Source organism: Bombina bombina, chromosome 3 (assembly GCF_027579735.1).
Source record: "Bombina bombina isolate aBomBom1 chromosome 3, aBomBom1.pri, whole genome shotgun sequence".
In the NCBI taxonomy this organism is placed as follows: Eukaryota; Metazoa; Chordata; class Amphibia; order Anura; family Bombinatoridae; genus Bombina; species Bombina bombina.
In genome coordinates, this window is record NC_069501.1 from 25,501,694 (window position 1) to 25,517,859 (window position 16,166).

Genomic DNA, 16,166 nt, shown 5'->3' on the forward strand with positions numbered 1-16,166 from the left:
TGCAAAACATGTGTGCACTATATTTTATATATGTACAGTATATATCAGCAGTTCCATGCTGCACTGAAAAACTTATGCACTATTTTATATATGTACAGTATATATCAGCAGTTCCATACTGCACTGCAAAACATGTGTGCACTATATTTTATATATGTACAGTATATATGAGCAGTTCCATACTGCACTGCAAAACATGTGTGCACTATATTTTATATATGTACAGTATATATCAGCAGTTCCATACTGCAAAACATGTGTGCACTATATTTTATATATGTACAGTATATATCAGCAGTTCCATGCTGCACTGAAAAACTTATGCACTATTTTATATATGTACAGTATATATGAGCAGTTCCATACTGCACTGCAAAACATGTGCACTATATTTTATATATGTACAGTATATATCAGCAGTTCCATACTGCACTGCAAAACATGTGTGCACTATTTTATATATGTACAGTATATATCAGCAGTTCCATACTGCAAAATATGTGTGCACTATATTTTATATATGTACAGTATATATCAGCAGTTCCATACTGCACAACATGTGTGCACTATATTTTATATATGTACAGTATATATCAGCAGTTCCATACTGCAAAACATGTGTGCGCTATATTTTATATATGTACAGTATATATCAGCAGTTCCATACTGCAAAACATGTGTGCACTATATTTTATATATGTACAGTATATATCAGCAGTTCCATACTGCAAAACATGTGTGCACTATATTTTATATATGTACAGTATATATCAGCAGTTCCATGCTGCACTGCAAAACATGTGTGCACTATATTTTATATATGTACAGTATATATCAGCAGTTCCATGCTGCACTGCAAAACATGTATGCACTATATTTTATATATGTACAGTATATATCAGCAGTTCCATACTGCACTGCAAAACATGTGTGCACTATATTTTATATATGTACAGTATATATCAGCAGTTCCATACTGCAAAACATGTGTGCACTATATTTTATATATGTACAGTATATATCAGCAGTTCCATACTGCAAAACATGTGTGCACTATATTTTATATATGTACAGTATATATCAGCAGTTCCATGCTGCAATGCAAAACGTGTGCACTATATTTTATATATGTACAGTATATATCAGCAGTTCCATACTGCACTGCAAAACATGTGTGCACTATATTTTATATATGTACAGTATATATCAGCAGTTAAATGCTACACTGCAAAATGTGTGCACTATTTTATATATGTACAGTATATATCAGCAGTTCCATACTGCAAAACATGTGTGCACTATATTTTATATATGTACAGTATATATCAGCAGTTCCATGCTGCAATGCAAAACGTGTGCACTATATTTTATATATGTACAGTATATATCAGCAGTTCCATACTGCACTGCAAAACATGTGTGCACTATATTTTATATATGTACAGTATATATCAGCAGTTAAATGCTACACTGCAAAATGTGTGCACTATTTTATATATGTACAGTATATATCAGCAGTTCCATACTGCAAAACATGTGTGCACTATATTTTATATATGTACAGTATATATCAGCAGTTCCATACTGCACTGCAAAACATGTGTGCACTATATTTTATATATGTACAGTATATATCAGCAGTTAAATGCTACACTGCAAAATGTGTGCACTATTTTATATATGTACAGTATATATTAGCAGTTAAATGCTACACTGCAAAAAATAAAATAAAAATTAATGGAATATTTTATAGTCCCTTTTACATTAAGTGCAAGTGGTACTGACGACTCGTATAAAAGGCTAAACTAAACCTACATAATACCCTCATATAGTGACCAGTGTTCCCTCTAAGACCAGTTTTGTGAGTGGCCCAGCAGTGAAACAGTTAATAAGGGAACCACACATTGCAGCCTGCATTTTGTAGCATTTGCCGATTGCTTTAACTGTTTCACTGCAAAACTGGCCTTACTAGGGAAGACCCAAGACGGCAACAGTTCTACTAGGGAAGCACCCAGACCCAAGCAGGCAACAATCCTACTAATGAAGACCCCAGACCCAAGCAGGCAACAGCCCAAGTAGAGAAGACCCCAGACCCAAGCAGACAACACCCCAGACCCAAGCAGACCACAGCCCTAGTAGGGAAGACCCCAGACCCAAGCAGACCACAGCCCTAGTAGGGAAGACCCCAGACCCAAGCAGACCACAGCCCTAGTAGGGAAGACCCCAGACCCAAGAAGACAACAGCCCTAGTAGGGAAGACCCCAGACCCAAGCATGGAAGACCCCAGACCCAAGCAGACAACAGCATTAGTAGGTAAGACCCCAGACCCAAGCAGCCAACAGCCCTAGTATGGAAGACCCCAGACAACAACAGCCCTAGTAGGGAAGACCCCAGACCCAAGACAACAACAGCCCTAGTAGGGAAGACTCCAGACCCAAGCAGGGAAGACCCCAGACCCAAGCAGACAACAGCCCTAGTAGGGAAGACCCCAGACCCAAGCAGGGAAGACCCCAGCAGACAACAGCCCTAGTAGGAAAGACCCCAGAACCAAGCAAACAGTACTACTAGGGAAGACCCCACATGTATAAATTTATATGGCATAATACATTTATTTTTATTGGCTATGGATCTATCTTATAAGGATATTGAGTAATTTTCTTACATATGTACAATATATATTAGCAATTCATTAGACGCCATATAAAACTATTGTTTTAAAAGCATTTAAACTGTCCTTTGTTAGCAAAATTAGTACTGGATCCTCCGGGATGCATTCTAGACTCTTTTGGGCATTGGAGAAAAAAAACAAAACAAAACCACAAGTTTCAGAGTTAAATTATACTGTAAACAAAATAAACAATGACAGTAAATGTACAGTATTTAGTACACATATAAAACATTTTATGGGGAAATTAGTTTTGCCCCTTTAACCCTGGTTACCACTTGTATATGAGATATGTGAGCGCCAGCTGGCAGTAGTATCCTCTAAGAAGATTATCAGATATGCAGAGCTATAGACAAGTTACACAATGAATCTGTGTGAAACTAATTAATGCCTGTTCTGAAAAACACATCACAAAATATAGAATAAAATGTTCCACAGCTCCTGTATACAGCAGGGCTCAACAAAACCAAGTGCCCGGGAGCAAATGACACCTTAGCATTAAGCCCTGGAACAGAGGTTTAAAGTCCCCAATACACCAATGGGTCTCGGTCGGTCTCTCTCTGTGTGTGGTATATATATATATATACATATATACACACATATACACACACACAGTATCTAGATCAATCAAATAAAATTAATAAAATTTTCTTAGAAGCTAATAACCAAACCAAGTCGATAATTCAGGAAGACAATATGCAGTTTATGAATTTTTTAAAGTATCAAAAAAAGTAAAGCCACTTTATTAGGTACACCTGATCAATTGCTTGGTAACACAAATTGCTAATCAGCCAATCACATGGCAGCAACTCAATGCATTTAGGCATCTAGACGTGGTGAAGATGGCTTGCTGAAGTTCAGCATCAGAATGGGAAAGAAAGGGAATTTAAGTGACTTTGAACGTGGCATGGTTGTTGGTGCCAGATGGGCTGGTCTGAGTATTTCAGAAACTGCTGATCTACTGGGATTTTCACGCACAACCATCTCTAGCGTTTACAGAGAATGGTCGAAAAAGAGAAAATATCCAGTGAGAGGCAGTTGAGTGGACGAAAATGCCTTGTTGTTGTCAGAGGTCAGAGGAGAATGGGTAGACTGGTTTGAGATTAAAGGCAACAGTAACTCAAAAAAACACTTGTTACTACCAAGGTATGCAGAATACCATCTCTGAACGCACAACACGTCGAACCTTGAAGCAGAAGACCACACTGGGTGCCACTCCTGTCAGCTAAGAACAGGAAACTGAGGCTACAATTCACACGGGCTCATCAAAATTGGACAACGGAAGATTGGAAAAACATTGCCTGGTCTGATGAGTATCGATTTCAGTTGCGACATTTAGATGATAGGGTCAGAATTTGGTGTAAACAACATGAAAGCATGGATCCATCCTGCCTTGTATCAATGGTTCAGGGTGGTGGTGTAATGTTGTGGGGGATATTTTCTTTGCACACTTTGGGCTCCTTAGTACCAATTGAGCATTGTTTAAACGCCACAGCCTACCTGAGTATTATTGCTGACCATGTCCATCCCTTTATGACTACAGTGTACCCATCTTCTGATGGCTACTTCCAGCAGGATAATGCACCATGTCACAAAGCTCAAATCATCTCAAACTGGTTTCTTGAACATGACAATGAGTTCACTGTACTCCACAGATCTCAATCCAATAGAGCACCTTTGGGATGTGGTGGAACGGAAATTCGCATCATGGATGTGCAACCGACAAATCTACAGCAACTGCGTGATGCTATCATGTCATTATAGACCAAAATGTCTGAGGAATGTTTCCAACACCTTGTTGAATTAATGCCATAAAAAATTAAGGCGGTTCTGAAGGCAAAATGGGGTCCAACCCAGTACTAGCAAGGTGTATCTAATAAAGTGGCCGGTGAGTGTATATACATACATACATACATACATACAATACAAAACACACACAAAATGTTGAAAACAAAAAATATTTTATAGTGTTAGCACATTTATTTAGATTTCCTGTATCTGTTAGATAAAACTCTCATTACAACTAAACAAATAACTGAAAAGGAGGTACAATCTGATTTGTTTAATACAGTATATTTCTTTCTGTAACATCACCAGATATGAAATGAACGCACACAATGAAATATATTAATAACTGGCAGGCCTGAGTATGTTATTCAGTTCTTGGCACCAAGTGCACTCTGCAAACCTCGGTTTAACATATTATGCTCTATATATTGTCTAGACCTTGCATTGTTTTCTGAAAGCAATTACAGCTGTCTGTTTGGATTCAATTATTTGTTCTTTATTATTAATGTTACTTCATTTAAAATCTAATAAAAATAATAAAACTTTTTGATTAGCAAAGTAGGCAAAAAAAGGCTCACAGTGCAATTAACACAGCAACAAAATCAGCTAAGCTCACAATATAAACCTACTGCTGTGCTGACAATATTAAAGGGGTATTAAAAACACTTATCTTGAATATGAAGGAACATTATTTAAACGTTAAAAATATAGATTGTGTATGGAAAAAAAACAAAAAACTACAATTTAATGACCAGCGGCATGCAGGATAGCAGCCTGCAGCAGGGAGGGCGGTCATAATAGCGCAGTTATGCCACTCACAGCGAGACACACACTATTATGGTCTGAAAAAAAAACCCTAACGTCCAGAGATGTAAAGGATACATTGTGGTCGTAAAGGGGTTAAAGCTGTATAAATTAAGGCTGAAAGTAAGTGAAAGTGCAACTGGTCCAAGAATTGAGGTTAGTTGGCTGATATGGAAGACTCCAAGAGTTCTATTGGTTGACAGGGAATGACTCCAAGAGTTCTATTGGTTGACAGGGAATGACTCCAAGAGTTCTATTGGTTGACAGGGAATGACTCCCAGAGTTCTATTGGTTGACAGGGAATGACTCCCAGAGTTCTATTGGTTGACAGGGAATGACTCCCAGAGTTCTATTGGTTGACAGGGAATGACTCCAAGAGTTCTATTGGTTGACAGGGAATGACTCCCAGAGTTCTATTGGTTGACAGGGAATGACTCCCAGAGTTCTATTGGTTGACAGGGAATGACTCCCAGAGTTCTATTGGTTGACAGGGAATGACTCCCAGAGTTCTATTGGTTGACAGGGAATGTGTTTCTTTTCCAGCACAGAAGGGAAACTAATAGACAACACCTTTAAAAGGAACACTTAATACAGTAGAATTGAATAATTAACAAATGCACAATAAAAAAAAAAACAATAAAACATTTACTTTGAATTTAAAATAAGCAGTAGAATATTTTTTGGCAAATTTCAAAGTGAATCCAATTTTCCCTCCTCCTGTATCATGTGACAGTTATTAGCCAATCACAAAATGCAATATACTGTGTACTTCTGCACATGCTCAGTAGAAACTGGAGCCACAGAAAGTGTGCATATAAAAAGAATGGGAATGGTTTTAAATGTTGGAAAGGTTTTTTATATATTGCATGCTCTATCTGAATCCTGATACTTTAATTTTGGCTTTAGTGGCCCTTTAAGGCCCCATATGTTCCCAGATGTATGAGCTCTGCCAGATGAGCACAGCTTTGTTGAAGGCGCGCACATTCTCTGCAGCACATCAGCCCTGGTTTAACATGCACTGGGCAGCTGTGTGAGGCGGCTGCCGCTTGGAATAAACAGGAAGACCGGTGGAGTATTTATATTGTGGTTATTTATTTATTAGAGGGAGATAAACAGCATTCTGCCATATAAATAGAGGGCTTACTTGTCATTGTAAACATTTCATACAACAGAAGCTACAAATAAATACGTTTTCAGATTAACCTCAGCTGCTAGGGAGCACAGAGGGGCATTTGCAGGACATGGGTGCAGCATAGGGAGCACAGAGGGGCATTTGCAGGACATGGGCGCAGCATAGGGAGCACAGAGGGGCATTTGCAGGACATGGGCGCAGCATAGGGAGCACAGAGGGGCATTTACAGGACATGGGCGCAGCATAGGGAGCACAGAGGGGCATTTGCAGGACATGGGCGCAGCATAGGGAGCACAGAGGGGCATTTGCAGGACATGGGCGCAGCATAGGGAGCACAGAGGGGCATTTGCAGGACATGGGCGCAGCATAGGGAGCACAGAGGGGCATTTGCAGGACATGGGCGCAGCATAGGGAGCACAGAGGGGCATTTACAGGACATGGGCGCAGCATAGGGAGCACAGAGGGGCATTTGCAGGACATGGGCGCAGCATAGGGAGCACAGAGGGGCATTTGCAGGACATGGGCGCAGCATAGGGAGCACAGAGGGGCATTTGCAGGACATGGGCGCAGCATAGGGAGCACAGAGGGGCATTTGCAGGACATGGGCGCAGCATAGGGAGCACAGAGGGGCATTTGCAGGACATGGGCGCAGCATAGGGAGCACAGATTGGCATTTGCAGGACATGGGCGCAGCATAGGGAGCACAGATTGGCATTTACAGGACATGGGCGCAGCATAGGGAGCACAGAGGGGCATTTACAAGACATGGGCGCAGCATAGGGAGCACAGAGGGGCATTTGCAGGACATGGGCGCAGCATAGGGAGCACAGAGGGGCATTTACAGGACATGAGCGCAGCATAGGGAGCACAGAGGGGCATTTACAGGACATGGGCGCAGCATAGGGAGCACAGAGGGTGGGCACCGGAGAGGCAGTGTCCTGCACAGAGGGGCATTTACAGAGGATGGGCACAGCAGAGGCAGAATCCAGCACAGAAGGGCATAGTAGAGACAGTTTATAGCACAGAATGTCATTTAGACAAGATGGCCACAGCAGAGGTAGCGTCTGACGCAGAGGGGCATTTAGAGATGGGCACAGTGGAGGCAGCATCTGGCATAGAGGGATATTTAGAGATGGGCACAGGTGAAGCTATGTTCAGCACAGAGGAGCATTTGGAGGGGATGGGCACAGCAGAGACAATAACTGGCCAGAGGGGCATTTAGAGATGGGCACAGTGGAGGCAGCATCTGGCATAGAGGGGTATTTAGAGATGGGCACAGGTGAAGCTATGTTCAGCACAGAGGAGCATTTGGAGGGGATGGGCACAGCAGAGACAATAACTGGCCAGAGGGGCATAGCAGAGACAGCTTACAGCACAGAGGGGCATTAAGACGAGATGGCCACAGCAGAGGTAACGTCCGATACTGAGGAGCATTTAGAGATGGGCACAGCAGAGGCAACATCTCATGGGCATTAGAGGAGATGGGCAAAGCTGAGGTCATGTTTGGCACAGGGGCATTAGAAGAGATGGACCTACCAGTGCTCAAAGCTTAGATTCCGTTTAATTACATCTGTAACTCAAGAGACAGAATGAAAACTCCAGGGCAGGCACCAGACAACCTTACTGACTGAATACAGGACCCTCGGTACAAAAAAAAGCCACACTAGGGAACAGTTCCTGAGTACAGAGATGCGTTTCTGATGCAGAATGTCTTGCTCCAGTCTATGACTAAATCCAGTAGCAAATAAAAAATAAAATGCTTCTGAAATGTTAGCCACCTACACAAATACATTTGGCAGCTAAAGAAGCGCTTGTCACATTTATATCAAATATGGCTGCCAGCCAGAAAACCGATAAGACAACTACACCAGGTTTTCCTCTCAGGAGATGAGCAAAGGTTTTTGTATATTGGAGATACAGATATAGATATATAGTATTAGAGAAAAATAAATAATACATGCCTAGATAACATTCCTGGGTCTTGGGCTTTATCAAACTCTAAACCAAATGACTTGTCTTATCAGGATAGTGGAGAGGCAGACAGTGTTCTCCCATGCAATCTAAAAATCATCATCATCATTATCTGAGGGCCCAAAGGTTTAGGCAATGGGAACCCTACTAAGGTGTGGCTAACACAATGATAATCAGCACTGCTACCATACTGTAAAACGCTGGACTGAATGGGAATTCTTTTCTAAAATGAATTCAAATAACTGAATACTCTTTCAACATTACAATTCACTTCTAAAGACCAGTAAAATGTGTAACCATATGTAATGCTGGCTATTAGCATAAATTAAACTATTAAAAATATTTATTTAAAAAAAAAATATATATATAACACAAAATAACACCAGAAGCTTGGGTACAAACATTTCCAGGCTCTTCATTCGAACAAATACATGTTTATGAATTTTCTAGAAAAGCCTGCAGCAGTAAACAGATTTACACCAGGCATGCCTGGTAGTTATGAACCAGTAAGCCTGACAATTGTGACAAATAAATTAATGGAACCACTTAAAATAAATATTGGTTTCATGAACAATTATCTGAGATTTTTATAAACCTACAGGAGTTAGGCCACTTGAATTTTTCTTATATTGTGCTACACTAGACCTCTGGCAACGGAAGAGCTGTCAGAAGCGTATGAGTGATCTATAAGGGCATGCAGCGAGAGGGCGAGGGCGTGCAGGGCGAGGGCGTGCAGGGCGAGGGCTCTGCAAGGGCGTGGGCTCTGCAAGGGCGTGCAGCGAGAGGGCGAGGGATCTGCAAGGGCGTGCAGCGAGAGGGCGAGGGATCTGCAAGGGCGTGCAGCGAGGGATCTGCAAAGGCGTGCAGCGAGAGGGCGAGGGATCTGCAAAGGCGTGCAGCGAGAGATCTGCAAAGGCGTGCAGCGAGAGGGCGAGGGATCTGCAAAGGCGTGCAGCGAGAGATCTGCAAGGGCGTGCAGTGAGTGGGTGAGGGTGAGTGATCTGCAATTGGTGATGATCTATAAAGGGGTGTGAGCAGTTAAGGGTGATAATCTACACGTATGGTGGATGATTTGTAAGGGGCAATGCAGGACAGGGTGGGCTTATGTGTGAGGGGTGCAGGACAGGGTGGGCTTATATGTGAGGGGTGCTGGCCAGGGTGGGCTTATATGTGAAGGGTGCAGGACAGGGTGGCTTTGTGTGTGAGGGGTGCAGGACAGGGTGGGCTTATGTGTGAGGGGTGCAGGACAGGGTGGGCTTTGTGTGTGAGGGGTGCAGGACAGGGTGGGCTTTATGTGTGAGGGGTGCAGGACAGGGTGGGCTTTATGTGTGAGGGGTGCAGGACAGGGTGGGCTTTATATGTGAGGGGTGCAGGACAGGGTGGGCTTTATATGTGAGGGGTGCAAGACAGGGTGGGCTTATGTGTGAGGGGCGCAGGACAGGGTGGGCTTATGTGTGAGGGGCGCAGGACAGGGTGGGCTTTATATGTGAGGGGTGCAAGACAGGGTGGGCTTATGTGTGAGGGGTGCAGGACAGGGTGGGCTTATGTGTGAGGGGCGCAGGACAGGGTGGGCTTATGTGTGAGGGGCGCAGGACAGGGTGGGCTTATGTGTGAGGGGCGCAGGACAGGGTGGGCTTATGTGTGAGGGGCGCAGGACAGGGTGGGCTTATCTGTAACTGCTGATGAAGGGTTTAGGGACAGGGTGAATTATCTATCAGGGGTGAGGATGGACACAAGGATGCAGACTCCAGAGGCAGAACTTTTTTCACTTTCTGCGATGAGATTTTTTTTAGTGAAAAATTTTCTGCAGCTCATTTTTAAACAAAAAAAATATATTGTCTCTTGAATAAAAAATGTTCCTATTCTCTTGGTCTAAATATAGAAATCTACTGCATATTCAAACAACATTTTGCTCTGAATGCACTGTGATAAGGAAAACTTACACTGTGCAGCCAGAGCACAGCACTGTTTGAAGAGAACAGCCTGATGTGGAGCAGTGCTGCAAAGTTAAATCTCTAACAGTGCCTGCATGTGTCCTGTTCTTTCTCCAGACATGATGCATTTTCTGCGATGACATCTCAGATCACTGCATGTTCTGCCTTGGGTGTGCAGACTAGACAGAGATAAAATGCTCAACGCTGTATGTAAGGAGAGAACAGGCATGTGGATCCCAATGTCAATGAGACACTGACTCATATGTGAATTATCTGAGTAATACCAGAATCATCAACTCTTGCACAAAACACCCCTGTGTAACAGACTTGCAGATCTTGTATTATCATTAACCCTTAGCTACCACATATCTCTCCACACTCATCTCTCCTAACTTGGATGGCATTAGGCACTGGGGTGATACAAAATACCCTATCACATGACCACACCAGCTATCAGGGGTACACAATGCGTAGAATACACAGAGAGTCTCACCCAGTATCAGCATGCCCATCAGAAGGGTACACAAGATGTCAGCACTGCCCATTGTGTACTTGGCGTGGATCAGTCCTAAGGAGTGTCACATGTGTACCATCCCCTCAGCTCAAACACCATCAATCCACTGACTTTGTCATGTGGGCGGCTGGAGAGATGGGTCGGACCCCCTCAAAGCTACAGAGAGAGGAAAAAACATAAGTATGTGCAGTAATCACAAACAATACAGACAGCAGATAGATATTACACACAACCATTCATATATATCTCACAAACACTGTATATGTACACTATATAGTATGTCTGATATGATGAATGCATGTTCTAATTTGGATACGTAGGGGTGTGTGTGTATAAATATAAATAAATATATATATATATATATATATATATATATATATATATATATATATATATATATATATATATATATATATATATATATATATATATATATATATATATATACACACACACACACATATATATATATATATATATACACATATATACATATATACACACACGCACTAGTCAGAGAAAAGCACAACTTGTCAGTTTGTAACTTGAATGACTGTAATATTAACACAATAAAACATTAACATGACAAGTGACGACTTATAAAGTACCTGGGGGTGTATATACCATATTATAAACTACTCACTCTGCACATCACACCGATAACCCTTATGTCTGTAGGTGACATTTGTTGTCATTTTCACATTAAACTTTAATTCTGTTGACACTACTACAATTTTTAAATGCAACGGATATGACTATAATTAAACAAGGCAGTCGCACAAACAAATATTTACACAAAAGGGTGATATCTGCAATTGTGGTCACACAGCAGCTGATTGCCATACAATGTCACAGCTGGGACAGCAGCTGCATATGGGGGGGAAATCACACATGCTGGTGACCAACAAATACTGAACATCACAGGGACAGTCTGGTGTTTCACAGTAAACAGATGACACCAAATACACGAGAGTTACACAAGCAGATTACAGGCACACAAACCACATACAGTATAAGACAGGCACACAAACCACATACAGTATAAAACAGGCACACAAACCACATACAGTATAAGACAGGCACACAAACCACATACAGTATAACAGGCACACAAACCACATACAGTATAAAACAGGCACACAAACCACATACAGTATAAAACAGGCACACAAACCACATACAGTATGACAGTGACATAAGGAGCATAGGAACAATACTTGTCAGACAGTATAAATAATGTATGCACAGCACACTCACATACACACAAAACAGATACAGCACACACAAAATACAGTTTATACACACACAATATACAGTCTATACACACACAGACACACAATATACAGAGTCTATACACACACAATATACAGAGTCTATATACACACACACACAATATACACACAATATACAGAGTCTATACACACACACACAATATACAGTCTATACACACACACACACACACAATATACAGAGTCTATACACACACACACACACACACAATATACAGAGTCTATATACACACACACACAATATACAGAGTTTATACACACACAATATACAGAGTCTATACACACACACACACACACACAATATACAGAGTCTATATACACACACACAATATACAGAGTCTATACACACACAATATGCAGAGTCTATATACACACACACACAATATAAAGAGTCTATACACACAAAATATGCAGAGTCTATATACACACACACACTATACAGAGTCTATACACACACAATATGCAGAGTCTATATACACACACACACAATATAAAGAGTCTATACACACACACAATATACAGAGTCTATACACACACACACACACACACACACAATATACAGAGTCTATACACACACACAATATACAGAGTCTATACACACACACACAATATACAGAGTCTATACACACACACACAATATACAGAGTCTATACACACACACAATATACAGAGTCTATACACACACACAATATACAGAGTCTATGCACACACACAATATACAGAGTCTATGCACACACACACACAATATACAGAGTCTATACACACACACAATATATAGAGTCTATACACACACACACAATATACAGAGTCTATACACACACACACAATATACAGAGTCTATACACACACACAATATACAGAGTCTATACACACACACACACAATATACAGAGTCTATACACACACACTATATAGAGTCTATACACACACACCAAACTGTTACAAACAAAACACACAGTAGCAGCACAGGCAGGTACACAATCCCTAAACACAACAATACCCCGATACACAGACAGTAATGTAAACAAATATACACACTACACTAAGCAAGAAAAGCTGCCATACACAGAGCTCGCACACACACAATTCACAGGTACAGTGTACACAGCACATTTACACACAGTACACAGCACATTTACACAACACATTTACACACAGCACACAACACATTTACACACAGTACACAGCACATTTACACACAGTACACAGCACATTTACACACAGTACACAGCACATTTACACACAGTACACAGCACATTTACACACAGTACACAGCACATTTACACACAGTACACAACACATTTACACACAGTACACAGCACATTTACACACAGTACACAACACATTTACACACAGTACACAGCACATTTACACACAGTACACAGCACATTTACACACAGTACACAACACATTTACACACAGTACACAGCACATTTACACACAGTACACAGCACATTTACACAACACATTTACACACAGCACATTTACACACAGTACACAACACATTTACACACAGTACACAGCACATTTACACACAGTACACAGCACATTTACACACACTACACACTGTATACAGCACATTTACACGCACTACACACTGTATACAGCACATTTACACACTGTACACAACACATTTACACACACTACACACTGTATACAGCACATTTACACACACTACACACTGTATACAGCACATTTACACACTGTACACAACACATTTACACACACTACACACTGTATACAGCACATTTACACACTGTACACAACACATTTACACACACTACACACTGTATACAGCACATTTACACACTGTACACAACACATTTACACACACTACACACTGTATACAGCACATTTACACACACTGACTGTACACAACACATAATCACATCATTTACCCACCGAGCTCCTGAAACAGCCGCCTCTGATCACAGAGATTCACTGTGCCATGACAATGAAATCTCGGCTCAGCCCAGCCCAGCCCCACCTCTGTGTGAGACAGCCCTTCTTACTGAGAGACTGCCCTTCTTACTGTGAGACAGCCCCACCTCTGTGTGAGACAGCCCTTCTTACTGAGAGACTGCCCTTCTTACTGTAAGACAGCCCCACCTCTGTGTGAGACAGTCCTTCTTACTGAGAGACTGCCCTTCTTACTGTAAGACAGCCCCACCTCTGTGTGAGACAGCCCTTCTTACTGAGAGACTGCCCTTCTTACTGTAAGACAGCCCCACCTCTGTGTGAGACAGCCCTTCTTACTGAGAGACTGCCCTTCTTACTGTGAGACAGCCCCACCTCTGTGTGAGACAGCCCTTCTTACTGAGAGACTGCCCTTCTTACTGTAAGACAGCCCCACCTCTGTGTGAGACAGCCCTTCTTACTGAGAGACTGCCCTTCTTACTGTGAGACAGCCCCACCTCTGTGTGAGACAGCCCTTCTTACTGAGAGACTGCCCTTCTTACTGTAAGACAGCCCCACCTCTGTGTGAGACAGCCCTTCTTACTGAGAGACTGCCCTTCTTACTGTGAGACAGCCCCACCTCTGTGTGAGACAGCCCTTTTTACTGTGAGACAGTCCCACCTCTGTGTGAGACAGCCCTTCTTACTGAGAGACTGCCCTTCTTACTGCGAGACAGCCCTTCTTACTGTGAGACTGCCCTTCTTACTGAAAGACTGACCTTCTTACTGAGAGACTGACCTTCTTACTGTGAGACTGCCCTTCTTACTGTGAGACTGCCCTTCTTACTGAGAGACTGACCTTCTTACTGTGAGACAGCCCCACCTCTGTGTGAGACAGCCCTTCTTACTGTGAGACAACCCCACCTCTGTGTGAGACAGCCCTTCTTACTGTGAGACAGCCCTTCTTACTGCGAGACTGCCCTTCTTACTGTGAGACAGCCCCACCTCTGTGTGAGACAGCCCTTCTTACTGTGAGACAGCCCCACCTCTGTGTGAGACAGCCCTTCTTACTGTGAGACAGCCCCACCTCTGTGTGAGACAGTCCTTCTTACTGTGAGACAGCCCCACCTCTGTGTGAGACAGCCCTTCTTACTGTGAGACAGCCCGTCTTACTGCGAGACAGCCCAACCTCTGTGTGAGACAGCCCTTCTTACTGAGAGACTGCCATTCTTACTGTGAGACAGCCCCACCTCTGTGTGAGACAGCCCTTCTTACTGTGAGACAGCCCCACCTCTGTGTGAGACAGCCCTTCTTACTGAGAGACTGCCCTTCCTACTGTGAGACAGCCCCACCTCTGTGTGACACAGCCCTTCTTACTGTGAGACAGCCCCACCTCTGTGTGAGACAGCCCTTCTTACTGAGAGACTGCCCTTCTTACTGTGAGACAGCCCCACCTCTGTGTGAGACAGCCCTTCTTACTGTGAGACAGCCCCACCTCTGCGTGAGACAGCCCTTCTTACTGAGAGACTGCCCTTCTTACTGTGAGACAGCCCTTCTTACTGAGAGACTGACCTTCTTACTGTGAGACAGCCCCACCTCTGTGTGAGACAGCCCTTCTTACTGAGAGACTGCCCTTCTTACTGAGAGACAGCCCCACCTCTGTGTGAGACAGCCCTTCTTACTGTAAGACAACCCCACCTCTGTGTGAGACAGCCCTTCTTACTGAGAGACTGCCCTTCTTACTGTGAGACAGCCCCACCTCTGTGTGAGACAGCCCTTCTTACTGAGAGACTGCCCTTCTTACTGTGAGACAGCCCCACCTCTGTGTGAGACAGCCCTTCTTACTGTGAGGCAGCCCCACCTCTGTGTGAGACAGCCCTTCTTACTGTGAGACAGCCCCACCTCTGTGTGAGACAGCCCTTCTTACTGTGAGACAGCCCCACCTCTGTGTGAGACAGCCCTTCTTACTGCGAGACATCCCTTCTTACTGTGAGACAGCCCCACCTCTGTGTGAGACAGCCCTTCTTACTGAGAGACTGCCCTTCTTACTGTGAGACAACCCCACCTCTGTGTGAGACAGCCCCACCTCTGTGTGAGACAGCCCCACCTCTGTGTGAGACAGCCCTTCTTACTGTGAGACAGCCCCACCTCTGTGTGAGACAGCCCTTCTTACTG

The 16,166-nt window shown here is 42.9% G+C and overlaps 1 protein-coding gene across 1 annotated transcript in view; it reads right to left on the reverse strand.

Annotated features, from left to right (window-relative positions):
• Positions 1 to 14,075, reverse strand: part of IGSF3 (immunoglobulin superfamily member 3) — a 203,447-nt gene extending 189,372 nt beyond the window's left edge. The window contains exons 1-2 of the mRNA XM_053705755.1: positions 13,999 to 14,075; positions 10,788 to 10,964 (exon numbers count right to left, since the gene is read on the reverse strand). Coding sequence (XP_053561730.1) covers positions 10,788 to 10,839 — 52 coding nt within the window. The 5' untranslated portion in view covers positions 10,840 to 10,964; positions 13,999 to 14,075. The remainder of the gene's footprint in view (positions 1 to 10,787; positions 10,965 to 13,998) is intronic.
• Between the last annotated feature and the right edge of the window lie 2,091 nt (positions 14,076 to 16,166).